Source organism: Vicugna pacos, chromosome 12, assembly GCF_048564905.1.
Source record: "Vicugna pacos chromosome 12, VicPac4, whole genome shotgun sequence".
NCBI classification, from domain to species: domain Eukaryota; kingdom Metazoa; phylum Chordata; class Mammalia; order Artiodactyla; family Camelidae; genus Vicugna; species Vicugna pacos.
The window spans coordinates 35,296,336-35,314,483 of NC_132998.1; the positions used below are offsets into that span (position 1 = coordinate 35,296,336).

At 36.0% G+C, this 18,148-nt stretch overlaps 1 protein-coding gene across 3 annotated transcripts in view; it reads left to right on the forward strand.

Annotated features, from left to right (window-relative positions):
• FGD6 (FYVE, RhoGEF and PH domain containing 6) overlaps positions 1-18,148 on the forward strand; it is a 96,196-nt gene that overhangs the window by 35,606 nt on the left and 42,442 nt on the right. For all 3 annotated transcript variants that reach the window (XR_012078509.1, XM_006197909.4, XM_015248294.3), the window contains exons 4-5: positions 10,167-10,234; positions 10,320-10,350. Coding sequence is in view for 2 of the 3 variants with exons in the window: in XM_006197909.4 (XP_006197971.2) it covers positions 10,167-10,234; positions 10,320-10,350 (99 nt within the window). In the remaining variant the exon portion in view is untranslated. The remainder of the gene's footprint in view (positions 1-10,166; positions 10,235-10,319; positions 10,351-18,148) is intronic.

Consider the following 18,148-nt stretch of genomic DNA (forward strand, 5'->3'; position numbering starts at 1 on the left):
TATTTGTTTATTATTTATTACTTGCAAGACTTCATTTTTATGCTATAAAGTTTTGAATCATGGAATTGAGAGTAACCAATAATTTCTTCTGGGGGTGATGAAAATGTTCTAAAGTTAGATTGTGATAATGGTTGCACAACCCTGAATATATTAAAAACCATTGAATTTTACACTTTAAAAGGGCAAAAATACATTTCATGGAATGTGAATTATATTCCAATAAAGTTGCTAAAGAAAATTTAAAATCCTGATAAGTGGAAAATGATAGTAATAAGTGGAAGATTAGTACACAGCAATGCATATCATGTAGTCATTAGCCAAGGATGGGCGACAAATTCAGCTTTAGCCAACTAGCAACCCAAGGAAGGAAAGTGATATCAGTTTCCAAAAGAAGTCCTTCAAGTAAAAGCATAGGAAGAGACCTTCTTTTATAACTTCTTTCTCAGTTTCTACAGTGGGACAATAATGTTCCCCTGAATTTTCATGAGGCTCAAACAGGATAATAGTTGCCAAAACACTTTGTAGGTCAAGAAGTTTATACACATTGAACACATGTAATGTACTTCTATGATGTTTGTGATAGGATGTTTTAGTTTCCTAAGGCAGCTGTTACCAGGTACTACAAACTGAGTGGCTTAAAACAGAAATTCATTGTTTGGTAGTTCTAGAAGTCAGAATTCCAAAATCAAGATATCACAAGGCCATGCACCCTCTGAAACCTGTGCAGGAGAATCTTAACTTACCTCTTCCTTGTGGTTTGCCAGCAATCCTAGGAGTTCCTTGGCTTATAGCTGGTCTCTCCCTCCATCATCATATGGTATGCTCCCTTTATATGTGTGTGTCTGTGTCTCTTCTTCTTATAAGGACACTAATCATATTAGATCAAGGGCCCACTATAGTCTGATATGAACTCATTTTAACTTACTAATTGTATCTGAAACAGCCCTGTCTCTACATAAGGTCACATTCTGAGGTCTGTGGGGTTAGGCCTTGAACTTGTATTTTGGGGGACATAACTCGAACCATAACAGGTACTGTTTTCATGGACATAAAGGAGGCACATCACTGATAATGTGTCTAGATGCCAATAATGCTTCTCTATGAGGGTGCCAGACTCAGAAGGAGGAAGGAGGAAAGGAAATGTACCACCGTGCCCTGTCTTAACTTTGTGAAGAAAAAGCAAACCGATGATCAAAAAGTTACTACTGGAAAGGTAAAAGTGCTGCCATGAAAGGAAGAAAATTACCACTGCACCACACCTGTTTGCTTGTGCTTGTCTGTGAGCTGTGCGGCTTATTACACTTAATCTTCCAGATCATCCCAGGATATAGATCTGACATATGTACGTTTTTCTTCTTTTACTTGAAGAAAGGGAGTTGTTTTTTTGTTTTTTCTCTTTTTAAAGTACAGGTTAGGTTACTGTCCTTGGACCTCCTGAATTGGGAGTTTTAACCAAAATCTGTCCCTATTAACAACTTGGTATAAGCCACAGAAACTGAATGATGTTGATGAAACAACAGGTTAGGGGTGCAAGTGAATAGCCATCTAATATCTATTTTTTTTTCCACATTTTAGTTCTATATTTTTGGTCTTACTTTCAGTGCTTAATAAATGATTGTTCAAAAATGAGATCTATTCATTCTGCTTCATTATGGTTAGAATATTGACCATTGTTCACCTTTCCTGAATGTTGACTTCCCTGCCCCCTCCAGCCCCCTCCTTTTTTTCAAATTTTCTTTGTAGAACAGTTCATATGATATATACCCTCTTGAAAAGAGGGGTGAAAACTTAAGAGAACTTTGTTTTTTAGAAGTTAGTCATAGTGTCACCTCATTTGGGGAATAATTTGATGATGAGATGTTTCTCCAGTAGACCTGGTTGTTCAGTTTTTTGTTTTTTAGTAGAACTCTTGAGCAGTATAGCAGAGGCGTTTTACGAATTCTCTTAAGAAGTAATGGGTACATTTCACTGAACTTTAATTGTAGTGAACAAATATGAAAAGAGGAGAACACAGTTAAGAATTTACAAAGCTGGGCTATTATCAAGAGATCGGAACATAAAACTGGATTTCAGATCAAAGGTTCTGTTTTGGAGTTTGTTAGAATTATTTTATGATCTTGACAAAGTAATTTCATTTGTGCCTCATCTTTCAACTTCCACAGCAGTGCACTTTGTGGAGATGAAGTTATTTAACAAGCAAACTCCTTTGAAATGCAGTGTAATTTAAGCGAGGACTTTCATTAACTGAAAAGTTCAGACACCAAATATGGCCTCTTTCTTGAGTTTTTACAGTGGGATGTATTTTTCCATCATCGTCCGACTTGGGTCAGAATCAGTCATTGTTTTCACAAGTGAGAAATAATATAGAGCTTTTTTATTTTGTTTTGTTTTTTGCTTTTCTTTGACTTTGTATTTTAAGAACGGTTGTAATCCATTGAATCATTTTCTAATAGTTACTGTCCCTCTTTAGCTCTGTAGATTTCCTAGTCTAAAAGGTAAAATAGGTTTTAGAATACACAGAGTCCTAGAATTTTAGAATTGCAAAAGGCCTTATCTAGTCCAACATCCTGCTTTTTTACATGACGAAATAGCTGTAATAAGGTTTTCATTTGTTTGAGTTTATATTTTCATGTTGCTCAACACACTCAAAAGCAGTGTGCACTTGCCTTAGATTCTGAGATGTTAACTGCATGGTGGACCAGGCACTGTGCTATGTGCAGAAAGTTGCAAGGATGTATAAGTCACAGACTAGAGGGAATTTAGACATGTCAGCAAATAAACACAACTCACTGGGTTAACTCCCATACATACTATGTGAATAAAAGAATAAACTTGCCATTTGAGGAGAGACTATCAAGGCAGCCTTCATAAAGGAGAAAACTTTTGAGTGCCATCTTAAAGGATGACTGGAAATACAACAAGCAGAACTCTTTAGAGAGGGGAGGAGTTGAAGAGAAAAGTCAAAGCAGAAGGAAAGGCATTGAAGGACAGACATGTAAGGGCAGAGCACTCTTGGAATTGCAGGTGGTTCCAGTTTGGCAGGAGTAGCGAGTACACAGTGTGAAGGAGTAGAAATGAGACTAGTGAAGAGAACTAGACACGTTGTGGAGTGTCTTGCACACATGGCAAAGAAAGTTCAGTCTTTGTTGCCCGTGAATGATAGGGAGCTGCTGATGTGGTTCAACCTGAGAACAAATGTGATTATGTTTGCATTTTTGAACTAGTACTCTGGGGGCAGTGTAGAGAATGGGTTGCTGTGGGGTACATCTAGAGCAAGGAAGCCACTTAAGTTTACTGCAGTGGTGTAGGCAAGAAGTAAGGAGGCAATATGGAATGATAGGAAAGGATTAATTAAGCTCTAAAGAGATATTCAGAAGCACAAATCGACAAGACTGACTCAGTTGTGATCGTAGAAGGTGGAGAAGATAAAGGAATCCAGCTTTCTGGCTTTCATCAGTAGGTGTCTATAGTATCTAGCATGAAGGTACTTGATGGCTTATGTAAGGAATGACTGAAGGTTATCAAATACTTTCTTCTTTTCTTTTTTTTTTTAATTAAAGTATAGTCAGTTATAACATGTCAGTTTCTGGTGTACAGCATAATGTCTCTGTCATGCAAATGATTTATTCTTTGTTGTGACTCTTTCCTGATTGTCATCTTTTTCTCCTTCAAGATGTCAGCACATTTCACAGTTGTCTTTACGTATGGTTGTTTGTATATGTGATTTGCTCCCCTTGTTCACTTCTTGAAGGCTGAAGATATTTCTTATTTATCTTTAATTCCCTCTTTTAATATCTACTTTCATGTCCCATTTCAGACCTACAGAATCAGAATTTCCCGGGTAGTTAACCTAGGAATCTGAAGTTTAAGATCTACCTGATGGTGCTAGTGATCAGTGATTTTTTCAAGCTTAGCTATAGAGCAATGAATCAGCTGATGGTGGAGCTGTTTTCTCTTACTGACCTTGCTATCAAATGATGGATAGTCAGTTACTAACTTCAGATTTTTAAAAGATGGAGTAAAAAGGGCGCTTTCTTCCTCTTGTGAATGATCTCAGAAAAACAAGGAGGATAAGAAATACAAATTCTGCCTTCATTGATACAGCTAAAACCCCAAATCACAATACGTCAGTAAGGACTATCATTCCCACCAGCAATATATAAGGTTCCAGTTTCTCTTCGTCTTTACCAACACTTGCTATTTTCTGATTTCTTATTATACCACTCTGTGGGTATAAAGTAGTATCTCATTGTGATTTTGATGCATTTCCCTGATGACTAATTATGTAAATATCTTTTCATACACTTATTGGCTATTCTTATATCTTCTTTAGTGAAATGTCTATTTACCTCTTTTACCCATTTTTAACCGAGTTTTATTGAGATATAAGTGTTTTTTAATGTATTCTGGATACAGAGTCATGATTTGCAAGTATTTTTTTCCCACCTGTGGCTTATCTTTTTGTTTTCCTTATGATGTCTTTTAAAGCATAAAGTTTAAATTTATGAAATTCAACTTATCAACATTTTTTTCTTTCATGCATCATGCTTTTGGTGTTGTATCTAAAAACTATTAGCTTAAATCAAGATCATAATGATTTTCTTCTGTCTTTACTTCTAGAAGCTTTATAATTTTAGCTCTTACATTGAAGTCTATGATACATTTTTAGTTAATTTTTGTATATGGTGTCAGTTGGAGTATAAATTCATATTTTTGCTTGTGTTTATCCAATTGTTAAAGCAATTTTCAACCATTTGTTGAAAAAAACCCTATTATTTTCCCATGAAATTGTCTTGACAACTTTGTCAAAAATTTACTGACCATAAATGTAAGGGTTTATTTCTTTCAATTTTTTCCCTATTGATCTTCATGTCTATCTTTATGCCAGTACCCACCATTTTTCCCCAAAGTTTGTAATCTCAGTTTCTAGAAAAGATACACATACTTTAGTTACCAGTCCCTGTGCTGCCTCTAAATCACTATCTTTTGTCTCACTGACTTGCCATATAACACCTGAGATCTGAGATATTTAACGCTTAAATATGAGGGTTTTAAGGTTGAAAGTTTAATGCTTTCATTTTACAGATAAGGATGTTAGGCCCACCACGTTTTTCTCCTAATTTGAAGTATTTGTGTCCCCTGCTATCACAGAAGCATGGTATCTGCCTAGGGATAACATTACAGTGGAGTCACTCTTCACAGTTCTAAAAAAAAGATTCAGAGTAAAGACTTAACAAGGGGAGGGTGATAGAAAGAGGAAAGGAAATAAAGGGTAGATGCCAAAAGTAAAGTACACCTACTTGAAATTTTTGTATAGAGCTGATACACATTTTACTTGGTTCTACCAATTAAATATTTCAGCAGCTATAGTGTGCCTAGGTTTATTTAAAGTTATTAATAAAATTCCCTCTTGACCATATAAGGGTCCTCACATCATTTGAAAATGGAGTGCAGAATCAAGGCTTCACTTCTTTCAGTGGTTTAGGTTTCTGTTTTCAATTTTTAATGCATTTCTTCTGGCTTTCTAATTTTTAAAAGATATACTGTATTTTACAAATATTAAATGTCTTAGCTACAGGTGATAAACTATTATAATAGTTAGAAAGCATTGATTTGCTAAAATACTTTTCAAAGTAACAATTATCTGTATATGTGTATGTGTTCAGTATACACAGTCATGATTATTAGTGCATGACTGATACATGGTCTTTAAAGTCAGGCTGTGCTTTAGACTGCTTCCTAAGGAATGTTATCTACCTGTAGTTCAAAAAGTAGGTCAATGGAGTTGAGTGTCTTATGCCCCATCTTGCTCAGTTGAGCAAAACTTATCAAAACTGTTAGCAGCAATCATTCAACAACCTGTCTTAGAAAACAAGAATAAATGAGGGGTAGAGGTCAAAGTCATCTATCTCATTGTCCTTCTAAAAAATAGAGTTTGCGAGCTAAGGTCAAGTAGTAAAGCTAATTAGACTTGACTGTTAGGCATTATGAATTAATAATCGAATTGCTCTTTAAAGATTATTTTTATAAGTAGTTGGTTACATAGCCTACTTTGGATATTGTTTGTGTAACAATATTTATATTGGGATGGAGGGCTAGGATTTCTTTACATTACATGTAAGTTCTTCTGTAGTAAAATATAAAGGAATGGGAGGGACAGATACACACTGTAAGATTAGTGTTTACTCCTGGAGAAGGAGAACAACCTTAGTGTTATATATAACAATTTTTTTCATAAAAAGACTTTAACCAAATATTGCAGAATGTTTGGATTTGTTTAATCTTGAGATGAGGGGAAGGGAAGAGAGAGGAGATATATGTGGGTATGTATTTAGCAGCGAATGTTAGGTTATGCCATGATTAGCAGCAGATAATGAAGAGAGATACAGGGTATAATAGAAGAATTTCTGGGTTAGGTATTGGGAAATCTTGGTTCTCTTGCCAACTCTGCTAATAATCAACTTTGAATCTTGGCAAATCCCTGTTTTAAGTGAGTCATCTTTGGGATTTGCTCTTCCAGTTCTCACTTTATCTATTCCTTGTGTTTGATCTTCACTTCCATAACTTCAACCTCCATTTACGATCCAGTGGTTTTCAGTGTAGTAAAAAAAAAAAAAACAAAACTTAAAGTTCTTTCTTATATTTCATGTATTTATATTAAAATGTAATTTTCAGAAGCATTTCATTCATTGTTAAACTGCACCTATTTTTATACCTTGGTTCTGACACTGAAATTCTGGAAGCAGGTAAAAAATTTTTCCCAAATAAAGAACTAAGGCAAGATAGGGGTAGGGGATTAAGAGGTATAAACTTCTATGTATAAAATAAATAAACTACAAGGGTACATTGTACAGCACAGGGAATATAGTCAATATTTTACAGTTACTTTAAATGGAGTATATAGTCTGTAAAAATTTTGAATCACTATATTGTACACCTGAAGCTAATATATTATAAATCAACTATACTCAATTAAAAAACAATTAGGTTAATAAAAATGATAAAGGCTCAGGGTCGGTTTCATGAGCCAGCAACCTGTATAGTCACACAGGGCCCTCACTTAGTTTTAATGCTCTGCTATCACAGTCTCCATATTCTTAATAATTTTTCACAAGGCACCTACATTTTCACTTTGCATGACCTCACACACAGGTTATGTAGCAGTCCTGTAAAACTGAAGTATATAAAAGTAAGAATTCCTCATTCTCATGCCTCCTAGTCCTGATCCCTGTGAGTGACCACCACTAACAATTTAGTTTACCCACCTAGAGGCTTTTTAAAATGCGTGTGTAAGTGCACACACATTGTGCTTCAGTCTTCTTTAAAATCTGCTCAGCAGAAATCTATGCATAGTCAGTGTGTACTACATTTTCTTGGAAAACCCCATAATGATCTAGAATGCCACAAACTTAAAACTTTTTTTTAAAGGGGCTAAAAAACTTAGCCGAAAGATGTTGGTACAGAACTGCAGTTTAGATTTTGATTGGCTTGTTGTTGTTTTTTAAAGCATGTTTTACTTAAAGGTTTAGGGAAATAGCATAAGTTTCAGAGTTTTAAGATACCTATGTCTGATGAGATTTCACTTTCTGAAATCTACTAAAATAAACCTTAAAGCCATCATAGGCAAGTCAGGAATGAAAATAAAGTTTATTCATCAGTTAGGCTCAATTGAACAAGGGATTCACTAGTGGGTATATAGGATTATTTGGGGCTTTATTTAGTTAAAAAGTGGTCAGAATTCTTGGTGAAGGGGAAAGGTAAAGGATTCTTCGAGGTAGCTACAGAAAATGGGTAAGGAGGAGAATGAGCTCGTAATTATTCAGACAGTTCTTATGTGTGAAACCTTTTGATAGAGACCTTAGATAAACTATTTTGTTTAATCCTCCTGGCAACCCTGGTGGTATTATCTTCATTTTACATCTAATGAAGCTGTGGCTCAAAGGTCTCAAGAAGCCTTCCTAAGGTTGTAAATAATATATGGCAGAGCAGGAGCCCAAACTTCTATCCTTGCAACTTCAAGTTCATCTGCTGTCCATAGCATTACTCTTTCTAGAGGTTTATTCCTCACACAGTACTTGTTGACTGCCTATAGTGTCCTAGGGTAGATGCCAAGGAGGTCAGATGTGCAGGATGTGCAGGAGACTTACTGGGGGAGTTGCCTGGGAGGGGAAGGAGGGGAAGAGGGAACAGGATGGTAGGAAAAGCCTTTGACTTCCTTGCAGGTGTGACCCTGTCCGTGGAGAGAGGGGAGGAAGAACTTGGTGGGAGCAGCCTCTGACCAGGCCAGTTCTGAGAAAGTCTTGGCCAGGCTGCTAGGGGGTCTGCATCAGGCAGGGGGTCCTGGGTTGTACCCCTTCCTGGTCAGCATTGCTGGGGGCTGTCTGAGGGACTCATGGCCTGATGTCCTTGCTGTGGTCACACTCCTGTGCAGTAGCTAGAGGTCAGCTTGGCTCCCTACAGCAGGTTCTCTTGAAGGGCCATCTGAGCAGGGCACCTCATGGCAACCACAGGCAGCACTGTTCAGTCCTGGTTGAGGTGGGGTGAAAACTGACAATGCGAGTAAGCAGATGAATTAAAAAAAAAACAAACACTAAGATAGCCCTTTGACTATGTGATACTCAGGAAAGCAGATGTGTTAGGATGATCCATGATTTTAATTTAGAATAGAACACTACTTAACACTTATCTGTCTGTCTGTCTATCTATCTATCTATCTGTCAATCAATTTTTTTAGAAATTCAAACATTGGGTAAAACTTTGAGATAATCTGAGAGTTCACTTCCTAACTTTTTTTTTCAATTTCAGGTGTACAACATAGTAATTCAAAATTTTTTACATTATACTCATTTAAAGTTATAAAATATTGGCTATATTCTCTGTGCTATACAATATAGCCTTGTAGCTTATTTATTTTATACATAGTAGTTTATACCTGTTAATCCCCTTCCCCTATTTTGCCCTTCCCCCTTCACATTATTATCTTTTTTCTTAATAATAAATAGTAGTCACTACCATTACTGTTTTTCCTGTGACATTTTATTAGTGACTGACTACTAGACTGTCCTGGTCATTTGTTATCCTTATTGTGACATTACCTTGTCTCACTGCACTCTGGGGAGCGCAAAATACTGCACTCTGTCTCACTGCACTCTGGGGAGCGCAAAATACCTGGGTCCTGGCACTGCCAGTGTCGGTGTGAATGTACAGGGACCTCTCTTTCTAAAACCAGATCTGGCATTTCTTCAACAGAAACAACAGAGCATTTTTAATGGCAGTAGTCATAATTTTCACCTTACATGTAATAACTAAAATTTTGTAACTGCTTGTTCCTTGTTTACTCTCTTGCCCTTCACTCTGGAACTGTAGTGTTCAGATCTTTCACCAGAATAGAAATGGAGAGAAGCTCCTTTCCTGTAATGCCCTGGAGTCAAAGCCAGCTCTGTCAGTATTTAAATGAAAACAACTACAATAGTAATCTTACCTAAATATTGAGGCTCATTCCTAATCACCTCTTTTTTTTTTTTCCAAAAGTGTACGTTTTGTCCCTGCCTAGAGCATTTGATTTTCACACAAAGCAATACATATTAAAAGAATTTTTTTTCAGCTCTTTAGAGTAAAACTGCCTTGACTGTACAAGTGTATTTCTAAAAAGGATTGTAAGTAAATTGAGAGTGCCTGTGGCTATAATCTTAGCATATGTATGGTATAGACTATGAAGAGCCCTTTTCAGATGGCATTTAAGTTGTTTGATTCAGAGTGGCTTTCCTGAGGGTGAAGTTCTTTTATACTTGCCTATTGAATATTCACTAATCTTAAATTACTTGTGTGCACCCCAAGAACTCATGCTCATGTGATATCTGTAGAGTGTCACTTCAGTTGTGAACTATTGACAGTGTGCTCCACAGGGCTCTGGGGTACTGCAGGGCAGTCCATCAGTCCAGCACTGATGATGATGATTACTCATTGCTCTCAGCAACCCCTGTATCATGGTTTAATAATCGCCATCACTTCTCCAGGTTTGCCATTTGAGACATTGTATAGTAGGAAATGTATTCTAATCAAAACCTATTAAGTATCAGAGTTTGAATGTGTATCTGACTAGCTCCAGGCTGATCTTCATTATCCTTTTATGAGTTCATGTTTTCTTAATGCACTCTTATCCACAGGATGAAGATACTGGAATGAAAAGTAAAGTCCATCATATTGCCAAGGAGATCATGAGCTCAGAGAAAGTGTAGGTATCTAGTTTAGAATTCAGAAGGCTATTCGCTTCCCCATTGGCTCATTTAAAACATGTCTTTCATTGCTGTTTTTTACAGGTTTGTGGATGTGTTAAAGCTTCTGCATATTGTAAGTATCTGCTAAAATTTTCTTGAAGTCTAAAACCATCCTCTTTTATATCTTTCACTATTCCCCAGTATTTTTACCATAATTAACTTAAATTTACTTCTATTAACATGTATATACATGTTTGTGGTTTCTAATACATGGTTATATTTTTTAATTCACACATATATGTGAATAGAGTTTTCTAAAATGTATGTCTCTCATGTATGTGTAGTATACCCAGATGATTTCTGAAAACAGGGCCTTTTTATGTCTGTATCTCCAAAATCTTTAAACTTTCTGTCTTTATAATAAAGAGGTTTTAAAAGGATGATATTTCTTCTTGGGCATTTGCAGAAGATGTGTGCTACAGTAGAATTTTGTACCAGCAGTTTATAAAGAATGTCATGATCAGTGTTCAAAATTGTTCTTCTGTCTGAATAAGCTCCTAGAAAGATACTTAAAATAGAGATTTTAACACCTAACTTTTTAGAGTTCTATTTTCAATTTTGATAATTGTCAACTTGAACGAACATGTTGGGAAACAATTATGATATGTGGCTGACTGCATACTCATTTTTCTCATCCACTCCTTTGTACCTGCAAGTTTTCACAAGTTTCATTACTCATTGGCAGTTAAAGTGCTTTTAGTGTTACTTTATTTTAATTATATTTTGGCAAGATATTAAGACTCAACAAAAGAAGAAGTTAAAGTAGAGGAAACAATGAAAAAGGAAATGGAAGTGAATTGAACTGCCATCTAAGAAGTCTACTTAGATGGTAATTATTAACATCATCTTTAAATTGAATTGCTGAGAAACAGTAGGTTTACAAAATGCATACCCATGTCTCTGCACAGAGTATCATTATTTTAGTTTTCTTTTTAAAAGATATTTATAAACATGAAAAGTGTGTTATACTTAAAGGTGTTTCACATTCACAGAATGATCCCCCTGTGCTTTAAACTTGGTCCAGTGGACACATGGAAGCCTAATTCCTGTGTGAAAAATCTCTAGCTTTGGAAACATTAAAAAAAAATTCTTAAGATTGCTAATTTTGTTTTGAGAAATTTTTCTCCCATGAGTAGTTTCTGACATAACTCTTTTTTTAACGTTTCTTTATTGATTTATAATCATTTTACAATGTTGTGTCAAATTCCAGTGTTCAGCACAATTTTTTAGTCATTCATGGACATATACACACTCATTGTGTCACATTTTTTTCTCTGTGAGTTATAACATTTTGTGTATATTTCCCTGTTCTATACAGTATAATCTTGTTTTTCTATTCTACAATTTTGAAATCCCAGTCTATCCCTTCCCACCCTCCGACCCCCTGGCAACCACAAGTCTGTATTCTGTCTATGAGTCTATTTCTGTCCTGTATTTACACTTTGTTTTTGTTTGTTTGTTTGTTTGTTTGTTACATAACTCTTGACTATATTGGTAAGTTCCCTTTATAAATTCATTTAAAAAAATATAGCAGTATTTGGTCACTCAAATAGAACTGGTGGCAAGCATACTGTCACTTCAAGTAAGTTACAATGAACTTAATAAATAAATGACTTTTCAAATAAACTCCATGAACTTTCGCTGCTGTGCCCCAAGCTTCTCTATTGTATAAGCAATTGTAAGGGGAAAAGAAAACACTAAACTGCTGTTTTCTGGAAAACTCAGAACACATCTGTAGGACAAGCAGCTTATACCTATTTGATAGGTGTTCTGATTGACATGTTTAAATAGAAATAGGACATTTCCAAGGAAATTTAAGCATCTGCACGTGAACTAGTAAACTCATAAGGCAAAAAATGCTGTGTTGAACTTTACTGTACTATTTGATCAAATCATGTATGGAACATATGTTAAGGATGCTTATAGTCTAGTGTAGTGCTTCTCACACTATTGTGGTGGGCGACTGGATTTTTAAATTGTCCATCCATGGTAGACCAAAACTTTTGTAAAACACAATAAAAATTCTTGACTATGTCAAATTGATAGAAAAGTTTCCAAACCTTTATTCTCACTTTTTATTTTTAATTTGGGTGGGTGGAGTGGGAAATAATTAGATTTTATATTTATTTTTGAACGAGGTTCTGGGGATTGAACCCAGGACCTCATGAATGCTAAGCATGTACTCTACCACTTGAGCTATACCTTCCCCCCATTATCACTTTTTTGAGTAATATCTTCGCATGCCAATAACAGTTTGTAGGCCACACTTGGAGAAGCATTGTCTTAGTAGATTCTACCTCTTACCATGTGTGCAAATTTTAGAAGATAGTTTGACTTGTTGGGTCTAGCTTTCTTCATTTGTAAAATGGGGATAAAAATACCCATCTCTCAGGTTGTAAGGAATCAGTGGAAGAAAGTACATGGAAGAACCTGGTAGTGTACAATATATGGTAGGATCTCAAATTGCCTTTATTTTCTTCTCCTCCTCCTCTCCCTCACCCCTCCTCCTCCCCTTCTTCTTCATCTTATTCCCTCCCTTTCAAATGCCTTTTTCCCCCTGTACTAAAGTTCCATTTTAATGAAGAAAGTTCTGATTCCAATAGGTAGAGAAGCGATTAAAAGCTTTACCAGTGTGTTTGATTTTTTAAAAATATATGTCGTGGTTCTTACCTCCATATTTTCGGAACAAAGCATAAGCGCTGTAAGAATAGACAATTAGCTCAAGGTATTTCCCTTATCTTCTCAGTCCTGATAGATGACCTTAGTCTTTTCCCCACTGATGTGGAACAAAGTGAATCATCTAAAACCCACCTTGATCTGTACATTTTCAAAACCTCCTAAGCCTTTAATGTAGGAGTGAGAGTAGATCATTTGCCAACCTCATGTTAACATCCTGTCTGGTATGTGCAAATGTAATTCAGCAGAGCTCAACATTAGTGGGTGTCTTCACAACAGGGTATTAAACAGGTCGTGAGCCATTACTAAGAGTGGTTTGTCACCAGGATAATGTGGGTGAAGCCAAAAGCATCTCTTGTTTCAATTCAACACTCGTACTGTGCTATTAAAGCTCATATTTACTCTTCTACCAAAAGTACCCCACAAAGGTAGCACATGAATAGTTTAATCCTGAGGACTGCTGCTGTCTGATTTCATCTAAATGAATGAACTTCTGTTATATGATAGAATATGACTGCTTTAAAATATCTAACAGGCTTGTTAGATAATTCAGTGAGTATTTTGGAAATCAACAAGGTATCCAAGTGGCTTGGGAGGAGCTATTGTTTGAGTTATACATGATTTCCCATTAATAGTTTTCCATATTAGAGACTCTAGAATAGCATTAAAAGAGCTTTCTGTGACACAGAAATGTTCAATATCTACATTGTCCAATATGGTGGCTGTACTTTAAAATTTGTAAGGTATCACTGTAGCTTGCTGATACTTTATGTATCACTTTACTATGTCACTGTAGCTCACTATCATTTCTTTGTTTTGAATTTGCTAAACTAGGTGATATAGCTCATAAAAATGTTTTAAAGTCCAAACTCATGAATTTTATCACTTAAGCTGTTACTGCATTGGGAGGAATTAGACATGGGTGGAGATTATGCAATTTAAAATATACTTAGTAGGGAGGTATAGCTCAGTGGTAGAGTGCATCCTTAGCATGCATGAGGTCCTCGGTTCAGTCCCCAGTACCTCCATTAAAAATAATAATAATAAAAATTTAAAAATTTTAAATATACTTAAGTTTCTAAGAACCAGTGTACTTGGCTGAGGAATTCGATTCATCTGTCTGATGTTTGTAGGGAGTAGCAAGACTCTGCAATTAATGTTTAATGTGGTACTTACTCTGTAGTATCTACAATGAGCACTTGGACTTTGACCTGGATTTGAAAAAGGGTCCAATATGCACATTGTCTCTAAGTCAGTACCCTATTGAGTCCAAAGAGAAAAGAGATTCTTAAAAGGCAGTCTTTCTGTTTTCAAAATGGTAGTGCCATCCATGTATATAGCTCCCAAAGCTGGAGAACTAGGACTTACTCTTCATTTCTCCTTTTCACCTCTCCAGCCAAACTACCAGCAAACCTGCTGATTCTGTTTCCTCTTTACTGCCACCAGCCTAGTCCAGAATATCATCTCTTCCTCAGCTGTAGGCTAAGTGGAGGTCCTTCAAGACAAAGAGCTGTTATTTAGAATGTATTTATATCAGGTAAAACCTATACTATTTAGTTTTGATGTTATCAAGTGTTTGATCAAATCAATCAAAATAGAGTTTGTTCCTGAAACATACCCTAGTAGGTTTATTTTTCCATTAGAAAGTAAGCTCCATGAAAGCAAGGGTTTTTTTCTGTTTTGTTTATTGTTAATCCCACTAAATCAGTATCTGTTAAATGAATGATAGGAAACTGATGAATAATACCTGGTTTGGTAAAACTCTAATTATTTATATTTGTTTTCCCTCTTTGTGGCAGAAGTTGTCCAATCCAGAGATTGCTATATTGTATATAAATGCCATTTTCAAGATAAAAACATCTTACACATCTAATATAATTAAGTATAAATGATAAAATGTTGGTTTCTGTTATCTTTTTTGCTTTCTGTTGGGAGACTGATTTAATAGACATTTCTATAAATTTATTTTATAAATGTCCAAATAGCATGATTAAAAAAAATCTTGGAACGATCAGAGACTTTGAGGCCTTTTGAACAAAGATGGGCTATTAAGTAGTATAATACTAGTAATGAAGCATCTTTGTTTTACCAATTTCTCTAGATTGGAGTATGCATTAACCTGAAAATTTGAGAGTCTCAAAATTCATTGAGTTAGAGGCAAAGCTACTTGGACATTCAGATGTCTAATAGTAAATAAAATATATCTTTTATTTTTAATGCATTATGAAGAGAATAAAAGGTTTCTTCATAGAAGCCTTCAGTTTATACCATCTTTTTAAAATAGTACAACGTTCCCACATAGCCCGCATCCAGTTTCCTCTGTTGCTATTGTCTTACATTAGTGTGGTACATTTGTTGTGATTAAGGAATCAATACTGATACATTATCATTAAGTTCATACTTCATTTAGATTTCCTTAGTTTTTTTTTAATTGAAGTGTATAGTTTCTATCATCTTAAAATCACTTCGTCTTTGTTTTACTGAATACCTATGTATTTTCAGCCTTGTGAACTATTTAATTGTCACTTGTTCTTTAGTTGTAAAGAGTCCTCCTTTATTTTCTATTGACCTGGCTACCAAACTTTCACTTTTTTCTTTCCTATTTTTGTGGGGGGAGGTTTATTTACTTATTTTGGAGGAGGTACTGGGGATTGAACACAGGACCTCATGTATGCTAAGCATGTGCTCTACCACTTGAGCTATTCCCACCCCACTCCGAACTTTCACTCTTGAGCAGCTTCCTTCATATGAAGCCTATCCTTCACTGAATGAAGTTCATTGTTAGGAGTGCCTTTGTCTTTTCTGCTGAGGTGTTTTCCTCACCTTGGTTTGATATTTCCTTCTCTTTATATATGTCTGTTTGAGAGCTCTCTTTCCAGACTTCCTAGGACTTGTGGATCTTAAATGGTGGCCATGTGATCATTTAAATTAACCAAATCTCCTTTGATTAAATAAATGGCCTTCTACTGAGTGCTTTCTCTGTGCCTTGCAGTATGCTATGTTACATAAATTATCTATTTTAAACCTCATAACGATCCTATCAAATAGATGTTATTTCTATTTTTTAAGTGAAGTAAATAAGTCAACTGCCAAATATAACCCAATACTAAATGGCAAAGCCAGACTTTGAACTCGGTTTCTCTGAGCCCTTGCACTAAGTGATTGTTCTGAAATTGATTTAAAAATTGTTGCTTGAAATCTCTACCATGCTATATAGGGTATAACGTATCTTTGGGCATATTCGCTTGCTTTCAGAATTCTTTCAGTTGGGGCAGGAAACTACAGAAATTCTAGTATTTCATCTTCTAAAGATGATCACTTAGGTTATATTGTGATGACTACCAGTTAATGTTATTAAAGGGATTAGAGATTTGAGACAAAAGATCTGTTTCAGTCCTGTTTATATAGTTTCTCATTGATGATTGTGCATGGTATCACCAGGTCTGAACGTAGAGGGAAGAATAACTCCATTAGTCAAATATTTTCATTTTAGAACAAAGTCAAATTGTTACGTGGAGCCCATCCTCCCCTTTCTTTTACTTCATAGTATCACACTGCTTTCTGCATATTTATCAGAGCTCTTTGACCTCAGCAGCTGCTTTGCTTTTGCTTAATATGAAGTGATTCTTAATGCCCTTCATACAGGCTGGGAGCCCTGCAGAGCTCCCTGTCTGTCCATATGTCCGTTTGGTCATTGTAATTCACTGTGTCATCATAGTGGTTAAGTAATGCCCTAAGGTCAGGAAACCCAGTCAGAACAGCTGGTAGTTAAGTCACTTAACTTCTCTTTGGCACCAGAGATATAAAACCTGACCTGACGAGTAAGGCCATCTGTTTCGTGCTTTGTTGCTTTAGATGTTCATACTTGATTTTATTTGCATTAATTTTTGCTTAGTCTTGCCCAAGTGATCAGAGCTGGTGAGGCTATGTTAATACCTCAAAGGCACTGAGTGGTTTTTTTTTTTTTTAAGTTGATCTGGTTCTTATTTGTAGGTTCTCTTGGAATTTTTAAGAATAATATTATGACCTACTTTATAATCCAGTAACCCATTTCTGTTTCTCAAAAGGCCGAATAGAACAAGCATTTGATTATTGTGATCAGAAGCTAGAGTGTAGGTGGTTCGGTTTTGCCTACAGAATCGTTGGTTGCTTTATGTTAGAAGAATAGACTGAAGTATATGTGGTTGATATCAAAAAACTCTCTTACTCACCTAGTATTTTTATACTCTAGCTCCTCTCACCCATTTTATTTTAAATACCCAGCTTTTTCAGTGTGAAAAAGCATACTCTGGATCTAACTGAAAGTACCAGTCCTGTGGTCCTACATCCTCACTGATTTAGTCAAGGAGGTGTTGGTGAATTTAGATTATTCTGCCCAAAAATAGTTTTGCCTCTGGCTCTTAAGTGTCATCACACTTTCCCAAGTTATCCTGGCTGTTAGCATTTAGAAAAATAACCAGATGTGTTGTAATCGACCTTTTTATTTAAAAACAAAAGCAAAAACAAAACGATGTTTCCTCCTTCCAGTGGCACCAGTTCTAGAAATGGTCGAGGTTCAGGAAGAGCTGAGACGTTAGAGATTCTGTACGTAGTTCCCTTGTGGATTAATTACATCTGGCTCTGGGGCCATTACACATTGCTTTTCAAGGGGTGGTTGCCTGTGAGGTGAGGGAATGAAACAGGGGCCAGGGCTGCCCTGTGCAGTTAAGGAGGCTGTGAGTTGTGGGTAAGGCCCTTGGTCTGAGTTGCATTGGCCTGGAGGAAGGGGTGCTGTTTTCTATTTTCAAAAGCTACCATGAAGCCTATTGATGGCTCCAGTAGTGATTGCTTAGAATATGTAACTTTCTAGGTTTTAGGAATAATATTTGATAGCCAGGTATAAACTCTAAATTCCTATAGTCTTAAACGTTCCTCTTCTGCTCTTACAATTATTAAATTTCTCTTTTATTCTGACATGCTACTTATAATTTTGAAAAAGGCATCATGGGCCATTCATCATCCAGAGCCGCCTACACCATCCAGTAGTACTGGGAAGAAATGAAGTCTTGCCTAGTATGTGACAGGGCACTTCAATTAGAGGTGGCCATCACACTGGTCAGCACAGTGTGGATTTGGCTGGTCTCTATTGAATGTGTCTTAAATAAACAAGTTTCCTTTTTGGCAATGGTAGCAGACATATGGAATTCAGAGTCTGG